This window comes from Thermomyces lanuginosus (genome assembly GCF_041956635.1).
Source record: "Thermomyces lanuginosus strain ATCC 200065 unplaced genomic scaffold VTN49scaffold_31, whole genome shotgun sequence".
NCBI lineage: Eukaryota > Fungi > Ascomycota > Eurotiomycetes > Eurotiales > Trichocomaceae > Thermomyces > Thermomyces lanuginosus.
The window spans coordinates 317128-335995 of record NW_027192365.1 but is presented as its reverse complement, the minus strand read 5'-3'; the positions used below and the strand labels follow the sequence as shown (position 1 = coordinate 335995).

The following is an 18868-nucleotide window of genomic DNA, read 5'->3' as shown; positions in this document are numbered from 1 at the left end:
TGAGAGATGAGATGATTGCATGTATGAACTTCACGCGATTTTAGATCGATCGGGAGAAAAATGGAGGGACACAGTGAAAAATCAAATTCGTTTCGAGCAACTTACGACATCGTCGGATCTTTACCTCTCGAGCTCGTGCTCACCATCGCTGAATATCTAGAGCCGGCAGACATTGTCCGATATCGAAAGGTACGTATTGTCTGCAGTTCATTGCTGAATTCTTATAGTTGCCCATTTTTGTATAGTGCTGACTGGGGTTATCCTAGGTCTCGAAACGATGGCGGTCCACATTTTCATCTGATGAAATTATCATGGCTGCTCTGCGCAAAACACTGACGTTCCTGAACATTGAGAACACGGAAGTATCTGCCGCTGAGGCGATTACCTACTTCGAATGGCACCACCGTCTGCAATACGGTCGACCCGTGAAGAAAATGTCTCTCCCTTGGACAAGAAGACCAGGATGGGATGATGACGTTTCCTACCATTCGCGACGGCTGTGCTATCGGATGAAGCGTGCTGTTGGAGTTGAAGTATTGGATCTTGAAACTGGAGAGAAATCAAGTTGGACTGTGGACAAAGAATTTGCGAATAACGACTGGAAACTGCGACTGTCCGATCACTATGTTCTTATAATTATTCCTTGGAAAAGGTACTGTGCGAAAACGATACCTACTCTCTCAAGTTGTTGTCCGCATCTAACAGTCTCGTTCGCAGAAAGCTGATTGCATGGGATACAAAAACATCACAGCAGTACGCAAGACAGATACCCAGAGGTTTGATACATCACATTTCCATCGAAAAGGATAGCGTACTAGTCATTGTTGACATTGAATCGGGACTTTCTCTCTACATCTGGGATTTGGGGTCGGATCATTTCCGAGAATTTGGGAGCTTCCCCGATCTGTGGTTGTGGCATGTGGCTGCGGATGATGATGTGCTAGTAACATTTGAGATCGACTGGGATGCTGATCCGCCAAAGGTGCAGCAGACTAACTGGGCTTTGTCTGGACGGCTACTCAACAGAAAACATTTCCACCTGCCTCTGTTAAGCGGTCGCATAAACAGAAACATTCTCCTCAATCATCACGCTTCTAAAGTTACTCGAAGTCGTTGGATAAATCGCACCTATGGCCATAAAACAGTGAGGAGTCTGTCCTATAATGATCGCTATCTTCGGTTTATCGGACTTGACCTCCTGTACGACTACTCCAGTGACAAGTTCAATGTCCGATTCAACAGCTCCGCTCCGCGGATATCAGACAGGTCCAATCGCGTCCTTTACACCTTTCTCACTCCCCACATTGTCTATAACTGGGAGAATATACCCTGGCCGTCGGAAATCTTCAACGCCCAGACAGACACCACCATAAAACTGCAACTGTACCTTATACATGCCGGAGAGATCGGTGTCTGTGACTGGTTACCTCCGGAAACCTGGCCACGAATACTCCCCTCAGACGTCCTACGCTTGTTCGGCGACCGAGAAGTCTTTGGTGTAGTTACTTCTATGGACGGCACCCAGCTCTGGTTTTTCAATCCCAACTTCATTCCGGACATTCCAGATTTGAAGCCCTTTCCTCCCATGGAGGAGATTGGATGGCCCACAAACCAGTATTTATCGTATAGTCATAGAAATTGAGTCGAGTTTCTTTCCATGCCAGTTTGATTGGCCCATCCTCAAGCTGCAGCAGAACGCGCAGGACAGCTAGGGTTAGGGTTGATTATCTTATCAGCCCCCCAAATTTCAACGAGTGGTATCCAACACATTGGATACGGTCTTGTTGGATATCTCAATATTAGGCTGAGCTTCCGCATATCTTGAGACTATTCTTAGAATCCCCGAGGTCAACGACCATTGAATTGACTTTTCTTGTACTTTTATCATTGTAGAACGGCCACTTCTAAGCGAAAACACCGAAATGACGGAGTGACAAGATGTCTCTACAGCTCTCCACGGCGGAGATCTGTCCAGTGGGGCAACGCTCTTAGCGAATCATATCGGTGAATTCATTTCAGAGCCGCCCAACTGCCAATTAATCTTGAGGCATGTTTATGATATTTGGGGAATATTAGGCTACTAGCGAGAGCATTCCTCTCTGGACTCTTGCCCTATTCAGGCCGTCATGCTACCATGTAAAAGTCGGATCTTCGATCAAGCTATCAACTTCACTCGATTCTAATTGTTTGGGAGAAAGATGGAGGAATGCAGTGAAAGGACAAACTCGTTTCGAGAAACCTACGATATTGTCGGATCTTTACCTCTCGAGCTCGTGCTCGACATCGCCGAATATCTAGAGCCGGCAGACATTGTCCGATATCAAAAGGTACGTATCGTTTTGCAGTTCATTGCTGAATTCTTATAGTTTCCCATTTTGCGACAGTGCTGATCTGGATTATATCAGGTTTCGAAACGATGGCGGTCCATATTTTCGTCCGATGACATTGTCATGGCTCTTCTGCGCAAAACACTGGCGCTTCTGAACATAGAAAACACAGAAATATCCTCAGCTGAGGCGATTACCTACTTCCAATGGCACCACCGTCTGCAGTACGGCCGACCCGTCAAGAAGATGTTTTTCCCTTGGGCAGTCACACCGGGATGGGGTGATGATGTTTCGTACCATTCAAGACGGCTGTGCTATCGGATGAAGTGTGCTGTTGGAGTTGAAATGCTGAATCTCGAAACGGGAGAGAAATCGAGTTGGACTTTGGACGAAGAATTGGCGAATGTTCACTGGGAACTGCGACTGTCCGATCGTCATGTTCTTATAGTTATCCCTTGGAGAAGGTACTATACGAAAACGATACGTACTCTCAGGTTGTTGTCCGCACCTAACACTCTCGTTTGCAGAAAGTTGATTGCATGGGATACAAAAACATCACAGCAATATGCAAGACAGATGCCAGAAGGTTTCATAGATCAGATTTCCATTGAAATGGACAAAGTACTACTTGTGGCTGACATTGAATCGCGGCTTTCTCTCTACGTTTGGGACCTGAACTCGGATCATCTCCAAGAATTTGGGAGCTTCCCCGATCTGTGGTTGTGGCATTTGGCTGCGGATGACGATGTGCTAGTAACATTTGAGATCGACTGGGATGCTGATCCGCCGAAGGTGCAGCAGACTAAGTGGGCTTTGTCTGGACGGCTGCTCAACAGAAAACGATTCCGTTTATCTCTGTCAAGCGGTCGCATAAACAGAAAGACTCTCGTCGAAGATCACGCGGAAGTTGCACCACATTGTTGGATAAATCGCACTTATGGCCATAAAACAGTGAGGAGTGTGTCATATTATGATCCCTACCTTGGCGATACCGGACTTGACCTTCTGTATGACTACACGAGTGACAGATTCAGTGTTCGATTCAACAGCTACATCCCGAGGGCGTCAGTTATCATGGACCAACCACTTCACACCTTTCTCACTCCCCACATTGTCTATAGCTGGGACAAGTTACCCGAGCCGTTCGAAATCTTCAACTCCGAGACAGACACCACCATAAAACTGCCACGAATACTTCCCTTTGACAGCCCACGCTTGTTCGGCGACCGAGAAGTCTTTGGCATGGCCAGTGAAGACGGCATCCAGCTCTGGTTCTTCAACCCAAACTTCATTCCGGACATTCCAGATTTGGAGCTTTATCTTCCCATGGAGGAGAGTTGGCGAGCCATCGAGTAGTATTGGACCGTATAGAAATAAAGCATTGAATCGATATTTTCTTTCCGTGCCAGTTTGGTTAGCTCAACCTTGAACTGCGGCAGGACGCGCAGGACAGCTAGGGTTAGGGTTGATTATCTTATCAATCAATCCTGGGGCAGAGGGGTCATCAAAATTTCAACGAGGGGTAACCAACACATCGGATACGGTCTTGTTGGATATCTCCATACTGGTGCTGAGCTTTCCGCACGTCTTGAGACTATTCTTAGAATCTTCGAGCTCAACGTCCATTGAATTGACTTTTCTTTTACTTCACCATTTGCAGAGCAGCCACTTCTAAGCGAAAACACCGAAGCGACAGGAGTGACAAGATGTCGTCCACAACTCTCCATGGCGGAAATTACGACTACAAAGCCAGTCTTCTCTCTCATCTTATCGCCAACAAAGCCCTGACTTTCGGCTCCTACATCCTCAAATCTGGTCGCGAATCCCCTTACTTTCTGACCTCAAGTCTCCTGCACACTGCGCCGCTTCTGCACGAAACCGCATCCGCCTTTGCAAGCGTGATCTCTTCTCCGCCCTTTGTGACCGAATCCGCAGATGGCCAGATCTCGCCCAACTTCGACGTGATTTTCGGACCCGCATACAAGGGAATCCCGCTGTGCACGGCGATTCTGACGGAATTGGCCGTGCGGGATGCCCTGGCGCCGGAAAACAAGAAAGGTGTCTGGAATAATGTGAGCTATGCGTTTAATCGGAAGGAGGCCAAGGATCATGGGGAAGGAGGAAACATCGTCGGTGCGCCGCTCAAGGGAAAGCGTGTCCTTATCGTCGACGATGTCATCACGGCGGGGACGGCGCTGCGGGAAGCTGTCAAGATCATTGAGAAGGAGGGTGGCACCGTGGCCGGTGTGGTGATTCTGTTCAATCGCGAGGAACGGGTCAGCGAGACGGAACCGAAGAGTGCGGTGGCCATTGCGGAAAGAGATCTTGGCGGAAAGATCCCTATCCGTGCAGTGCTGCTCTTCTCCGATCTGATTGAGAAGTTGGGAGATCAGATTAGCGAGAACGACATGCGTCGGCTGGAGGAATATCGAGCGAAATACAAGGCGGAATAGGCGGGTTGGATATATATATATATATATGTGCTGCCGCTTGATATGTTGTCGTGGCTCTGATGTTTCTCAGCACGTGTTTATAGACTATCATGGTTATTATGAAGATATCCGAGCCAACATGCTCTTAATCGACCGTATACAGTAATTGTCATGATACTCTTCCAAAACGGTCTCCGTGCCCAGGTTTGAGCATAAGCCAAGTTGGCATATCCCGTCTAAACCTGTTGAGGACAGTTACATCATGCAGATTTGATGATATGCGCCAGAATCCCTAATGATAGAGAAAAGCAGCCACCCCGACGAAGTGTACAGAGTAACGAATAGTCAAAAGCATCAAAAACCTTGAACGCCCAAAAGTTGTCCAAAGAGCCACCGGAATGGCCTGCTTAGCCACACAATCCAGCTAGCAACTAAGATAACATAGCCAGCTGCACGGCCGACCAACATGAGGATAAATCCCAACACCAAAATATTCACCACCATCCGCACGATATCTCGTCCGATTTGCGCGAGTTCTTCATGATCGGTTTCTGGCAGTTGACCACTGCGCTTGTATTCAAAGTAAATCTTCATAAGACGCCATGAAACTCTATAGCACTGTTTCACCATGTGGACAAGCTGATCGCCAACACGAAATACGTAGTGGAGAACCATTTTGTGACGAAGTTGACCAGAGACTCGAGCGGTGAGAGTGAAGATAAGAGAATCGAGAGACTGGCCGTCGAGAGAGAAGATGTTGTTGGTGTCACTGATATGATGGGCATCATCACCCTCATCGCCTGTTAATCTTTGTTCCGAGTGAACACTAGTTTGAGGAATAGATGACTTCTTAGAGTTCGCTCCTTCTGCAATTCCTTTATCAGGACTCCCAACTGACGATTTTTTGGCCGCCGCGGTAGTATGGCTCCCGGCCTGGGAAGCCTTTGCTCGGTCCCCCACTCGATTTAAGGGCACTTGTGTCTTTTGAGGTAAGACACCCTTAGCACGCTGCTGTCTGAACAGTTCGAATGCTGCCCTTGCTTCTGCCAGCCGCTCTGCATATTTGCGCGCTGCAGCCAACTGCTCTTCAGTTTCCCCTGCATTGGTCGATTCAGGTTTTACATTTGCGGCCTTTTCTTTGAATCTCAGACGGATAATGGGGATATCCCGTCGCTTGTTAGAAGATTCGGGATCAGGACTGGACCTCTGTGAATCGGCCGGTGTCTTCGATTCTGACGAAGTAGATTGCAAATCACTAGAAGATGGACTGGGTGAACGATCGTTCACTTGAAGGCCATCTAACTCAGCAACACTCGGAACCCGGCGGTTTCCCCCTCCTCGGAGATTCCTCGCTCCTTTAACTGGTGAGATGGTTTCACGAGCTGGCCCATTAATGGCGCCTTTGCTGATCTCATTTGTATTTGACTTCAAATTGCCATTTCGAGTTCCATCTTTTTTCGGGACGGCGCTAGATTGCTTTTCTCCATTGGGATTCCCGGATGATACCTGAGTAACATTATCGTCGCTTGCTGAAGCAGAATTGCTTCTAGGTTCCTGGGGCTCGGCGTTCTGCCAATGCGGACATCGACGTTGCTTTGGAACTGACGCAGTTCGTCGATGTGCGATCTCACTGGAGGTATTGGGACTATTGCAGCTGGGCAAGGAGGTGGAATGAGGTATTGAGTTCTGCTTCCGCGAGCACTGTTCGGTGGGAGGCTGTATGTAATTCTGTGCAGGAACCGCCATTTTAACCCGCTTAACATTATGTGTCTTCGAGGATACATCGCCTTCCTCCTTGCGGGCAGTACCCGGGCCGACGGGAGTTTCTTTCCTGGCAGATGCAGGGTTCGGGATCTTCCTGCAGCCTTCCTGACTTTCAGTGACGGTGCTTTGTTTTTCGCTTGGTGGTAGCCTCCCAGCTTCCTGCGGCGCAGAGTTCCGAGGTACGTTTTTGACCGAGTTTTGGCTTGCCGAGTCGTTCTTCGAAGTTGATGATGATGGTATCGGAGGACATTCTGCCGGACCGCCCCCGGAATCATCAATAGGATTAACAAAAAGCAGGATCTCATCTGGATTTTTGGCGGCGGCACGATCAATCTCCATGCAACCGATGAAACTCTTCGTGGCTTTCCTTCGGAGCTCCTCCCGAGACAGTTGCTCGGTTTCTTCGATGGGGCTCACTTGAAATCCATGAATTTCGTCTGGGGTGAAGTATTGGCCAGGAACCGCCAGAGACGGTGATCTCTCCAACACAGCTGCAGCAGATTCCGCTGGTTCCACTGACGTTTTGGTGGGATTATCAGATTCTGGAGGCGACCTATGCTCTTGCTTTGCGTCGGTCGTGGATTCGAGATGGGAGCCCGCTTTACACTCTCGATCCGTTGCAAAGTAATTCTTCAGCCATTCTTGATATTCCTGGATTTGCTTCATTGTCATGATAGGCGGATTTGGGTCTTTGGCTGACGGCATGTTCACCACGAATTGATCTTCCCAGCCCGACGACGATTTAGTCACTCGCAAAGGAGGAACAGCACACCCCTCTACTCTGTCCTCTGAAAGAGAACTTTCCGATGACGGCGTCTGATAGCTGACGCCAACGCTGACCCATTCATCACCATTCATTTTCCATTTTTGACTCGGACGGGGATGAGGATTCTCGCTTTCATTGGAGCTATCGGTGTGGTCGCTAGGACTAATAACACCGGTTCGAGGGTTGGCTCCTCGGGTCGTGAGCTTATCCGCGCTGCTGATCTGGAAGAGAGAGGGTTCTTTTTGCTTCTGCTGCGTGTCAGCCGCAAGTGAGGGCCATCTCACCCTATGGCGATCCGCATCCCCCGCTTCATGTCGGCCGGCAATGACCGCCGCTGCAACGGAAGCAAGCCGATGTCGTAGGTTCTTCCAATCTCTTTCATTGGCCTTCTTGTGCGCGTTATGGTTCGTATCACATGAAGGGCAAGTCTTGGTCGCATTTTCTCCGCGAGGTTGCTCGTCGACGGTACTTGACATGATCTCATGAAGGTCGGAGGCAAGAGTCATGAACTGATAGTCACGGAAATATGACGAATCTGACTCTGTCGAGTCACCGTCCTCGACGCTCGCATCCAGTCTGGAGTACCAATTTTTATCACCGCCTTTCCGAGTAAACAAGAGTTGCTTCGTCTTCGCACATGCTGAAAGAAACCATGTTCTTCTTCTGGGTGTCGACTGCGTCGTCCCTCTCGGGAGACACTTGAGAGTATAGGCTGACTTCCATGACGACACTGGAGACCCTAAACCGGCCTTCGGTGAGAATGCCGTGGCGGGCATGATCTATTTGAACCTGGCCACTTGAGTCTAGACTTAAGATACTGCCAGCTGCGCACTGGTTGGACAAGAATGCCGGTATGGAATGTAAAGAGGCCATCGTAGCGGCGAAGGAATGCTCGGCAGCCCTGCCATTCGATAAAGCGAATGCTCGGCAACGATAACCGCTTGGCCACAAATCGATTGACTGTGTTGATATGGAAGGTGCAGCCCAACCTCCCGCAGGCATGGTGCCTGCCTGATAGCAATCTTGCTAGGGTTCAACATATCACCGTGGTGCCGGGGTTTTGCAATGTTTGCATCTTTGCCACGAGACATGGATAGTACATTCCATAGAATTTTTGTCTGGCAGAGTGCCATTAGAAGCTCAAAGGACGGATTCATTCAACAAAGTTCTAGAACTAACCACTCCTTGACGCCTTTCCATGCATAATAGCCGTTTTCACTCGTAAGCTTAAACCGAATTCGCCAGTATGTTCGATCTTGGGTAGAGCCAAGTGATCAATGCATTACGATCATAGTAGCTAAAAATCTCAATAGAAGCCACTCTCACGTCGAGGTGTGCTGGAGATGTGTGACCACCGTGCCTTCGCTGACGGAGTGCCAGGTCCGCCCGGAGTATTCGGCTGCTTCAAGGGACTCTGAGGCCGTTTGCTAGGGCTGCCCATGCGCTCACGAAGAGCCATTTCAGCCGATGATGATGGATTCCGGTGGTCAACGACGGCCGACATTGATTTTCGAAGAGGAGAATTGGCATGGGAATAGACTCCTAGACTCCCTCCATCTCCAGTGCCAGTTCCCGGAGTTCGAAACAAGTGGGTGCGCGAAACGAGGTGTTTTTGACTGCTTGGAGAGGAATCGCGCAGATGGGTGGGGGTCTGAACTCCTGTGTTCTGAAAACTGGATAACATGCCTGACGGCCGCCGTGTCGGCGAGGATAGAGTACTCGATGAAGAGTCGGGATCAACATGACCGAGATAGTTCGGATTAGGGCTTGTTCGAAAGCCACGGTTGATAATGTGAGTCGGAGTATACAAATCAACTATATTGTATCTTGCATCCGAGTCTGGGTGGTTGATGTGTTCTCCAAAAAATTGCACACCAACATCACGCATGAGGGGATGTGTTCGAGGCTGCACAAATTTAGTGTCGTACTCATTCATCACCTCCTTATGAATCAACATTGAGTCTTTGGCGCGTCGGGAAAAGGATTTGGAGAGGAAGGACATCTGCATAGTAAGCAGCACCACCAAGAGTATTGTGGTAAAAATTGTCCCACTTGGTCTCGGATCGGAAGGAGATGTTGGTAGGAAGAGCCAATAAACGAGGACATGGCCAGGACTGAAGGAGCAGAAGAGCCTTAGCGACAGTGGGAACGGATCCCATACTGCAATCTCCCAGACGTCCCGTGATGGGTCCGGGTGTCTCCTCGACTCTGCGCTGGCGCCAGATAATATGCTAGTGAGGTATTGTGCGGGCGAAGCAGACAGCGGACTGGAAGAGACAGGGACTCGCTGTGCCGACGGAGTTCGCGGGGGATTTTCAATCGAGGCTTCGAACAATCGATATCGACGCTTTCGCCAGAACGTATAAAACGTATTGATGGCGCAAAACAAGGTTAGAGAATGCACAACAAATGATGCCTACGCGAGAACATATCGTCAACCACGGCGCTAATGCAAGTAGCGTGCGTAAGAATAGGAAATCATACAAACCAACTTGTCAGTGAAACTCCGTTGTTATCATCCCCAAACACATCATCATACGTTCGGCTCGACCGCGGAGCACAATTGGCTCGTGCGATCAAGAAGACGAAGTTGAGGCCAAAACCCAGGGGCGCTGCCCAGTTTTTCTCCAGTTGATCCCAATCACTTGATTCAATCTCCTCTGAAAGCCACAATAGAAAATCCAGTGGGCTGAGAGCGGACTTGATACGCTCCAAGAGCGGTTGACGACGGATGAGCCGGGGCATCTTGCGCAAGAAAATTGCAGATGCCAGTTAATTGGTCGTCAAGGCGCACCCATAAGTAGAATATATTCTTTCCCAACCGGACGTATTGCCCAAGGCTATAGAAAGGAGGCCTTGGATGTCAAAGCATCAAATTGAAGAAGGGTAGCGACACGGTGTACGGAATAAACATGGGCAGAACGCGACTCCAAGAGCTCTGAGATCATGAAGCTTGGCTGACGAACTCAACTAGTCGTAATTTACGAGGTTTTCCATCTGTAATATTTCACGTTTAGCGGCCTTGGACGCGGTATGATTGCTCCACCAGGGAGCTCCACGTCTGTCACACCTTGTAAGATCTACGTTCGCCATACGGAGTCTTTCGTACATGCGGGCAGGTTGATTACAGGTAACGGTCCTCGTTCTCGCTGCTAGTCTGCTCCTCAAACTCAAACAAGAACCGACTTGAAACCCAGCGCAATGGCCTCGCAGGCCATCTACAAGGTAGGTAGTGTGGAGGAACCCCCGCTTTGACGTGCAACAGCTGATCAAACATTCAACATAGGACCGGCAATTCCTTGCCGTTATTGGTGATGAAGAGTACGTTCGCCCTCGCAGCCGACAGCGCGTGGTCCTGCTGTAGGATAATCCTGACCTTCCGATGCAGCTCTGTCACCGGCCTTCTGCTCGCAGGCATCGGAGTACGTTAACCCGCTTTGACGATCGAGGAGAGTCGTCGCCCCAGCTAAAACAGTCAACAGCATGTCACCGATCCTCCGGATTCTCAACGCAACTTCCTCGTCGTCGATTCCAAGACGGAGACGTCGACCATTGAACGGGCATTTCACAACTTCACTCGCGAGCGAAAGGACATCGGCATACTGCTGATCAATCAACATGTACGTAATAGGCAGCGCGATCTTGATCTGGCGGAGATACTGACATCCTCGTCTTTCGGGCAGATCGCAGAGAGAATTAGACCACTTGTCGATGGCTATACAGAAGCTTTCCCAGCCATCCTTGAAATACCGAGCAAGGACCATCCATACGACCCGGAAAAGGATAGCGTGCTGAGGCGAGTGAGGAAGCTCTTCGGAGAGTAAGATTATGGAGTGGTGGTGTTGTAGGACATATCAATTTGGTATGCTAGGCTGCTAGCTGCGAATACTTGGCAACGCAATAGCCATATGAATGCTCTGTTACGACATGGATTGAAAGGTCACGATTGCTCTTAGACTTGCGAATTCGTTTGACGGGCATTGATCCATGCGACATATCTGGGACGCAACGAGCGTCTTTACTCAACAGAATTCCAATAGCGATATCTAAAATGGAGTACTGGTAGAAAACTAGAGATGTGAATGCAATCATTATCGTTCAGCTTATATGCATACATGTTCATACGCTCAACAAGACCAATTTATCGACCAAAACACAAGACTATTGAGGAAACCATGAATTGCTACTGGCAGAAATGAACTTGAGACTGCAGAAACGAGACCGACCCCGAACCACATAATAGACTGGAACACCCATGAAGAGAAAAGCTTGTGCACAAGAATAAGCGTTCAGACCGGACATGGAGAAGGACATTTAAACGGCAACCGCATCATCATGAACACGTGACCATGAACAACAAACGTGCAGGAGCATATTTAAGTTGAACACGGGGTATCATCACCGGGAACGAACTTCCTTCAGTGAAATACAATATTCTTTGCCTGAAGGCAAGTGATGGGCTGCTTGTCCTTGGTGTATGCATCGGCAAGAACCGAGTATTTGCCCTATGAAAATTCTCAGTCCTCTCTACCTCACCTTATCTGACAGCGGAAGCTCGGAATATTCTTACCGGAGGGATCTCCTTGGGAAGGTCGACTTGTTTCGTGAAAGTAAGCTTTCCCTTCTCCAGCGGGCAGCTGATATCAACGTTTGTCTCGAGTTGATCACACAGATCGACCTCCTGGCTAATCAGGCGAATAAGGCCGTAGCTGACTTGCAGCAGTACCTTGGCACCTCTCTCAACGGTTTTGTGCAGGATGCCCTCGGCATTGATACTGAGAGTTTGGCCACTGCAAAAGTGAGCATGAGCTGAGAGATTCTTATCGTCAAGTCGGGTTAGTGGCATACGGCTGAGGGGGATTGGGACTCAGGTCCACATTGAGAATTTCGAGAATATTGTTCGACGGGTCACTGCAGAATTCTAGCGGGTTATCACCGCTCACAGGATAGGTGGAGGAGATATCAACTGGAGCCTGGGGGAAAAGCTGCAGAGACGCTGCGGATACGCCTAGAGGGGAAGCGATAGCAAGAAGAGCGGTCACAGAAAAGAGCTTCATGATGGCGAAGTTGTTGGCGATGACGAGAGCGATTACTTTTGCTTGCCGTCTGCTCGAGGACTCTAGTCGTCCGTCCCCTCGCTGTAATCACTCACGAAACGTACAATAGCTGATGTGAAGGCGAGTCTTTTGAGCTACTCAAGTAGCGGAGAAAGTGAGATGTTGAGGCGATGTCGCGATGACAACCTCGGCAGCCAATCAGTGGCTCTCGATTGATGCCCGGAAACGGCGCCCACGTGATGTAGATAAGCCAAGATACGGAGTACACGTGATACATTGAATTAGTCATCATCCAGTTGGTCGATGGCCGACGACCGTTCTTGCCTTGGTGACTGAGGCACCGACCATTCGCACCCGTCAAGCGCTGTCTCCTGTCTCGCGTGCGATGTTCGACCCATTCTCTCAAAGCAGAGAGAGGGGGCGGCCCGGCTCGTGTATCTGATGGTTGATCAGCTATAAATTCTGCTTTATGTTTGCAGCCGCGATCAAGCTGTGATCAATCTCTATGAAGCCCGACTTATGTCCTGAGCTGAACTACGTGCCAAAATCCGCGTATGACTGATCCGAGAACACCTGCCTCCAATCATGCCCTAATTGTTGGTTGCCGTCTTTTATGATCTTGGCTCGGGAAGCCGAGTCAGACTCCCCAGGGGCTACCCGAGTCGGCTACGCATAACGAAGCCATGAACCACTCTGTGTCCTGTCTCCCTCTTGAATGATATCGCTGTTCAAGGAAACATAGCCACAAACCCAACTGTCGTGCAACAGAACTGAATGTACGATACAGCACATACCCAAAACAGATGAGAGTGATCGAGAACAACGTCCTGGTCGGCACTTCTCAAAGTCGGAGCAATCATTCTGCCGCGCAATCAACACCGAGGGGTTTGAGAAGCCTCTGCATGAGCATTGAGCGTCCCCCCGACATTCACATCCCACGCCGCTGTGAACTGCGTGCATGTTTGATTGGGCAGACAAACTTCTCACCAACTGATCCAACTGATGGCGGTCAGTCACATGCCGATTCGTCCCAGGGCGGTGACGTCAGCGGGGTTCCTAAGTTACGGTGTACCAGCCGTGGAATCACAGCAGAACGACTGCCATTTGCCCGCCTCTCACCGCCCCCCAAATCGCTACATCTGTTCTCGGCGTCATCAGTCTCATGGAGTCATGGCTCTGGATAATTGCTAGCCGTGACAACACGTAGCGGCGTAGTCTACAGGCCTATCAAGTTGTTGTTGTGCGTGATAATGTCCTCTCAGTGCTGTTCAGGTGACAATCCCAGAGCACTGACTTTTCGATAGGTTCTTCAATTGAGATTCATTGGTGCACAGTAGGCCGACTATTTACTCATCACGAAAATCTGTTACGCTAAAGACGCCATCAAGACGCGGATAATCCGATCCATCCTGCAGTATCAGAATCGAAGGAAGTACCCCGTACTATACTCCGAAATTGTTCTGCACACCGTGCTGCAGAAGCAAAGAAAACATCGTGGGGCTCAGACGGGTGTACTTCGACGACTCGTAGTCTCCTCGCTACGGTCGTCTCCACTACTTCCCGGTCACATTCGACGAGCCCAATCAGTGACCACACTGCCAAGTAACAAAGATCAAATCAGAATAACCGCTAGTCGTGCTAATAAATGACAAGCAGACCTAAATGGTTTCTAAAGACGCTAAAAAAAAAGGCAATCTGCAGAACGGAATCCATTCTTAGTTCAGAAATTTAAACTTCAAGAGGCACGGTTGCCACTCCCAAGGAACATCTCAGCATTAGCACAGGAGTGTGCGGTCACCCCTGGATACGATAGGGCTACCACAGGTTCGTATAGGAGTCCCCGATGAGGGGAAAAATCGAGAAAAGGGCGACCCATGTCTTTGGGATCGGATTAGGGTTTGTGCGAACCAAAGGACGGATCTCGTAAACGAGAAAACTACCGGGTCGGAGCGACCCGCCAGTCTGGATGTCCGAGGGCGCGCCGCTCATTGCATGCAGGACGCCAAAGAGCGTTTATTTTTTTTTTTTTTTTTTTTCCTTCCCTACCTGGTGTGTGATGATGTTATGTTTGATGAATGGCGCCACCATCAAAGCTGCCGGCAAACCCGCGGGCACTATGCAGTGGTGCGCCATTCCAGCGGGAATATTAATAGGTTATTATTTCCGACGCGAAACACCTATCTTTTGACTTTTTGTTCATCATTCCCAAACATCGCTCGTCTCATGCAATTGGTGCATGACGTTCTCCACGCCCGTTTCAAGGGAACTTTGAGGGCTTGGGTTTGCTTTTTTGAAATCTTTTTTTTTCCCTATGTGGAGTTGTCCCAAGGCAGAAATGAGACGCTCTTTCATTGATCATGGTACTCCTAGTAGAGTAAGCGAAGCGAGGGTGGCTTGCAAGTGGGTATACTAGAAATGGACCTCAGGGTTTGTGTCCCAAGTGACCACTCAGTCCCAACACGCTGGCATCGTTCTCGGACGCCTTCCCTGGAACGTCAAAGAGTCCTTCCTTCGATGCTACCACCAACGGTTCTAACCTAACTTTGCCCACTCGAAGCGTTCAACGGACGGTAGTACGTCTTACTGGTCCGACCGGGTCATTCTGATTTGCAATTCTGTATAGAACTCTCGGCTGAGCGGTTCGGAACAGCGGTGAAATATACTTTGGGTTATTGAATTCTATGCAGTGGTTTATCATAATGTCATCTGAGATGCTGCAACCCATCACTCTATACAGGCTTTGGTTCCGGTGCCTCTCCGCCAGACTCGAGAAAATGTACCACTCCGAAAGATGCCGTTCACTAAGTAAACATACCCTGGTCCGTAGTCGGAGACTAATCTCCGAGATGGGACGCGTGCATACCCACGGTCGATTGTTCTAAAATTGCGGTGTTAGTCCATGCCGGGAACCCGCGACCCAAAAGAAAATTCTAGCAGCCGATGAAGCCAAGGACGACTAAACGGGGTGGCACAGAAGGGACGCCACAAACGGTAGTTCGATTGGGCGGTTGCAAACAACCGGTGATTGACTCGGGAGTCGGGGAGTCGCCTATTCAAAATTCAGCTATCGCCCCGAAAAGAAGAGGCGCCTAAAGACGGGACACCACGGGAAAGAGATTCGCTGTCCTGGATGAAGGAAAGCGTCGCGCAAAAGGATGGTCCGGCAATTTGGCCGTCTGTGATTCTGGCAGCCTTGGTTTTTGGTGCCCTGAAACTAACGACTCAACACCAAAACGTGGATCCTCTGGAGAATGGCTACTACCAACAGGCTGGCACTAGGGGCCGCAGGCGTAGTCTCGGGCAGGCGTATTATTCGTCAGCACCATCGGACTAGTGGAGCGAGCTTGAAAAAGAACCGAATAACAGTCCAAATGACGTTTGAGTCTCCAAGAATGACAATCAGGTTCGTTGCCGTACAGATGGCTGCGAATGCCACCAGATTATGAATTCGGCGTCCCTCACTGGTACTTGCACCTAATGACAATAGTGATGGTTAGCAAGGCTGTTCCGTAAATTGGCAGACGTACCTAGACACATGCACGCACCTCGATAAGGCAGGACAATTCTCTTGTTCCTGTCCAGCGAATATCCAGGGCGATTGAAAGTAAGACATCCTGGATTAGCCCTGCCTTGTAAGACAGTGTCACGACCTTGAAAGCCGCGAACCCGGCGAAACTAGGTTCTGTTTGTTCCCGTCAGTTCTGTGGCTACTTTCGTGAAGCCCTGATATTGGGTTGTACGTGTTGAGAGCTGACATTCCCCGGGTCTCGGGGACCAATAGAGCGATTAATTTTTTTTTTTTTTTTCTTGTCAATCCAACCCATTTTCCATATCGTAACGGAGCAGAATCCTGCCGACATTCAACTCGGCCGCCCACCAATATAACACGATCGAAACTGGACTGTCTTATGCGGGCACAACTGGGACTGATAGAATTGCATTGAGAGCCTATCGGCATCCCCACGTTCGCTTGTTGGCTCAAGCTAGGCCAGATACACACCGTAAGCCCGACGTACCCGATCCAGTGGTTCGTGTCACCCACAACGATCCATCGGCAGCGTATGAACATTGATAGAGCCGCACGATGGATGTCGCATGCCTTCGTATACTTTCTGTGGGTTCTCGCGTTGTGATCATCGCATCTGGCCCCATCAACGATCATTGTCTGTTGTTGCAATCTATATATCACATACCCACGACATACACCGTTTTAAGACCAGCCCTAGTATAGAAGAATCAGGAAATTACTTACGTTGTCCCGATCCGTACTGCTCAGGTTCTCAACAAGCTGAAGGCGCTTTTGAAAAGCGAAGATGGCGTACTGCATCATTTCCCATGTTTATATGGATGAATTGATGGAAAGACTGACAACGCCTTATAGGCATCCGGATGCTGGAACAACTGCGCTGGACAGCAAATTTGAAGAGATTGTCATTATTGGTGATCGAGAATTTCAACGATATGCTGTGGACCATGACATATATTTTGGCCCTGTCGATGATGTAGGTAGGCGATGGCTCCCGGATCGCCCGACCTGTGTGGTCTCACCATTTGAATCAGGAGGAGGTCGACCGGCTCGAGCATCAACAGCGCGTCTTTGATTTGGTTTTCGATAGCCGCCTCATCTTTCCGCCGATTCGAGAACCACAAAGAATCTTGGACTGTGGCTATGGCGCCGGCGCTTGGGCGGTCGAAGTCGCAGAACAGTATCCGGACTGCCAGGTACGGCCCATCCCTGCATCAATCTTCCAAATCGCTGATGTATTTGTTGGCTGAATGCAGGTCATTGGTGTGGATATATCCCCGCACATGCAACCACTTGATACTCCTGATAACCTGTGGCTACAGGTAAGCCGACGCTATCCCTGGCCTTATCGGTGAATAAACCATGTTCAAGCGCAACGTCAATGTCGAAAGGAGAAACATCCTCATCGATGCACTGGGATCTATGTGATCATGATGATCGAGCGCTGACTGTCAGGTTCGGAACTTTAGGTCGATGACCTGAACCGCAGCTTCACATTCCCTTCCGGACATTTCGACCTTGTTCACTCGAGACTTGTCGCTTCAGGGATAAACAAGACCCGATGGACCTCCTATGTGAGGGATTTGGTGAGGTATGGGCATTACAGAGTTACTCTGCAAACATTTTTTGTACTCGCTGACCTTTGGGTCACACAAACAGAGTGACAAAACGAGGCGGCTGGGTTCAGATGGTTGAGATATCTTACAATATTCAGTCCGATAACGGTTCGTTGACCGATCAGCACGCCTTACGTCAGTGGAGCGATCGATATCGAAGATCACTTGAGGATCTGAAGGACCTGAGGGTGGCGTCAAGACTGGGGAATATGCTAGCAGCTGCTGGTCTGACAGAAGTCGAGAGTAAAATGATTCAGCTCCCCTTGTGTGATTGGCCCACCGGTACGTTGTCTCCAATCTTTCGCATCGATTTGCCATTGAGCCGTGGGATTCAATGCTCACGAATGTCGAGTCAGACCCACGTATGCGCGAGATTGGGGCCGCCAACAAGAAGAATGTCCACAGCCTTCTGGAATCGCTCGGTCTCTATCCCATGACTCAGCGGCTGGGGATGTCGGATGATGAGTTCAATGATTTGGTTGCTCGAGCTCGTCAGGAAGCAGAAGATCACCGATTGAAGCCATATCTACCTTTGTTAGTTCTGCCGATCCGTCATCAGGGGCGCCACTAATACGGTTAGCTTAGGTACGTCAGCATTGGGAGAAAACCATGATCCTCGTCCACCACCTCTTCTCGCACTCACGGCGGTTTTTCGTTCAGACATATGCGTTACTAGATCATTGCAGCATTTAGCAATCGTAGTCAGGAAGCATGAAACAATGAAACATGTGCAACTCTCGGCGCAACTATCGATGGCTGAACCGCAGCTATTTACGTAGAACGTACTAGATGGTAATTACGGAATGAAGAGGAGCATCTCTATTGTACTCCGTACTATGAGCTACGGACCTGATAGAGCCACCGTAGCAACCAATAGTGAGTAGAACATGAATAAAGCTCGTTGTCTTTAGGTCATTCGTGATCAAACTCGCGAGCAATATGGCAGCCTTAAGTCGTCATCACCATCGGTGTAGCAAGCCCTTTAACTCCGAGCATTCATGGCTTTTCCTCAGCTGCCGAGCCTCTTTCGATGGCTCGATCCCCGCGACCCTGCTGATGTACCTACGCAGGCAGCAGCCAACCGGAACGTACGCTAAATAGAGAAAGGATTTGGTGCAGTTTGGCGTATATCTCGCATGCGGCGCCCTGAGATCTCAGGCCGAGTCGGACCGGAGGGCCTCGATTCTTCAACTCCTACGGACCTGACCGACTCAGCTTCCATGGAGAAAGATTCAGATGAACTAAGATCAACAATCGGAACCTGTCTAGCCCTAACTGGGACTAGCGGCAACGGTGGACTGACACGAGCGTGAGGAGCCACTAGTTTAACGCTAGCCGCTGACTTAGCCATTTATGGGATAGCGTTCTGCAATTTCCAGT

At 49.5% G+C, this 18868-nt stretch overlaps 9 protein-coding genes across 9 annotated transcripts; 6 read left to right on the top strand and 3 right to left on the bottom strand.

The window, feature by feature from the left end:
- Window positions 1-60: 60 nt before the first annotated feature.
- Window positions 61-1642, top strand: VTN49DRAFT_4139 (uncharacterized protein; the record flags this gene model as incomplete). Its single annotated transcript, XM_069412052.1, has 3 exons — window positions 61-189; window positions 267-652; window positions 718-1642. 3 exons carry the CDS (start codon window positions 61-63, stop codon window positions 1640-1642), a joined length of 1440 nt encoding a protein of 479 aa, XP_069267334.1.
- Window positions 1643-2198: 556 nt separating this feature from the next.
- On the top strand, window positions 2199-3683 carry VTN49DRAFT_4138 (uncharacterized protein; the record flags this gene model as incomplete). Its single annotated transcript, XM_069412051.1, has 3 exons — window positions 2199-2327; window positions 2406-2791; window positions 2855-3683. 3 exons carry the CDS (start codon window positions 2199-2201, stop codon window positions 3681-3683), a joined length of 1344 nt encoding a protein of 447 aa, XP_069267333.1.
- A 350-nt stretch (window positions 3684-4033) lies between these two features.
- VTN49DRAFT_4137 (uncharacterized protein) lies at window positions 4034-4780 on the top strand (the record flags this gene model as incomplete). The annotated part of the gene is made up of 1 exon (XM_069412050.1): window positions 4034-4780. The coding sequence occupies one exon, from the start codon at window positions 4034-4036 to the stop codon at window positions 4778-4780; it is 747 nt and encodes a 248-aa protein (XP_069267332.1).
- A 333-nt stretch (window positions 4781-5113) lies between these two features.
- VTN49DRAFT_4136 (uncharacterized protein) lies at window positions 5114-8065 on the bottom strand (the record flags this gene model as incomplete). The annotated part of the gene is made up of 1 exon (XM_069412049.1): window positions 5114-8065. One exon carries the CDS (start codon window positions 8063-8065, stop codon window positions 5114-5116), a length of 2952 nt encoding a protein of 983 aa, XP_069267331.1.
- Window positions 8066-8595: 530 nt separating this feature from the next.
- VTN49DRAFT_4135 (uncharacterized protein) lies at window positions 8596-10034 on the bottom strand (the record flags this gene model as incomplete). The annotated part of the gene is made up of 2 exons (XM_069412048.1): window positions 8596-9705; window positions 9774-10034. 2 exons carry the CDS (start codon window positions 10032-10034, stop codon window positions 8596-8598), a joined length of 1371 nt encoding a protein of 456 aa, XP_069267330.1.
- Window positions 10035-10490: 456 nt separating this feature from the next.
- VTN49DRAFT_4134 (uncharacterized protein) lies at window positions 10491-11113 on the top strand (the record flags this gene model as incomplete). The annotated part of the gene is made up of 5 exons (XM_069412047.1): window positions 10491-10514; window positions 10576-10610; window positions 10678-10711; window positions 10772-10909; window positions 10973-11113. The coding sequence occupies 5 exons, from the start codon at window positions 10491-10493 to the stop codon at window positions 11111-11113; spliced, it is 372 nt and encodes a 123-aa protein (XP_069267329.1).
- Window positions 11114-11707: 594 nt separating this feature from the next.
- On the bottom strand, window positions 11708-12346 carry VTN49DRAFT_4133 (uncharacterized protein; the record flags this gene model as incomplete). Its single annotated transcript, XM_069412046.1, has 3 exons — window positions 11708-11794; window positions 11860-12079; window positions 12138-12346. 3 exons carry the CDS (start codon window positions 12344-12346, stop codon window positions 11708-11710), a joined length of 516 nt encoding a protein of 171 aa, XP_069267328.1.
- Window positions 12347-15286: 2940 nt separating this feature from the next.
- Window positions 15287-15680, top strand: VTN49DRAFT_4132 (uncharacterized protein; the record flags this gene model as incomplete). The annotated part of the gene is made up of 2 exons (XM_069412045.1): window positions 15287-15337; window positions 15411-15680. The coding sequence occupies 2 exons, from the start codon at window positions 15287-15289 to the stop codon at window positions 15678-15680; spliced, it is 321 nt and encodes a 106-aa protein (XP_069267327.1).
- Window positions 15681-16659: 979 nt separating this feature from the next.
- On the top strand, window positions 16660-18059 carry VTN49DRAFT_4131 (uncharacterized protein; the record flags this gene model as incomplete). The annotated part of the gene is made up of 6 exons (XM_069412044.1): window positions 16660-16848; window positions 16907-17068; window positions 17129-17194; window positions 17342-17463; window positions 17532-17770; window positions 17845-18059. The coding sequence occupies 6 exons, from the start codon at window positions 16660-16662 to the stop codon at window positions 18057-18059; spliced, it is 993 nt and encodes a 330-aa protein (XP_069267326.1).
- Window positions 18060-18868: the final 809 nt, after the last annotated feature.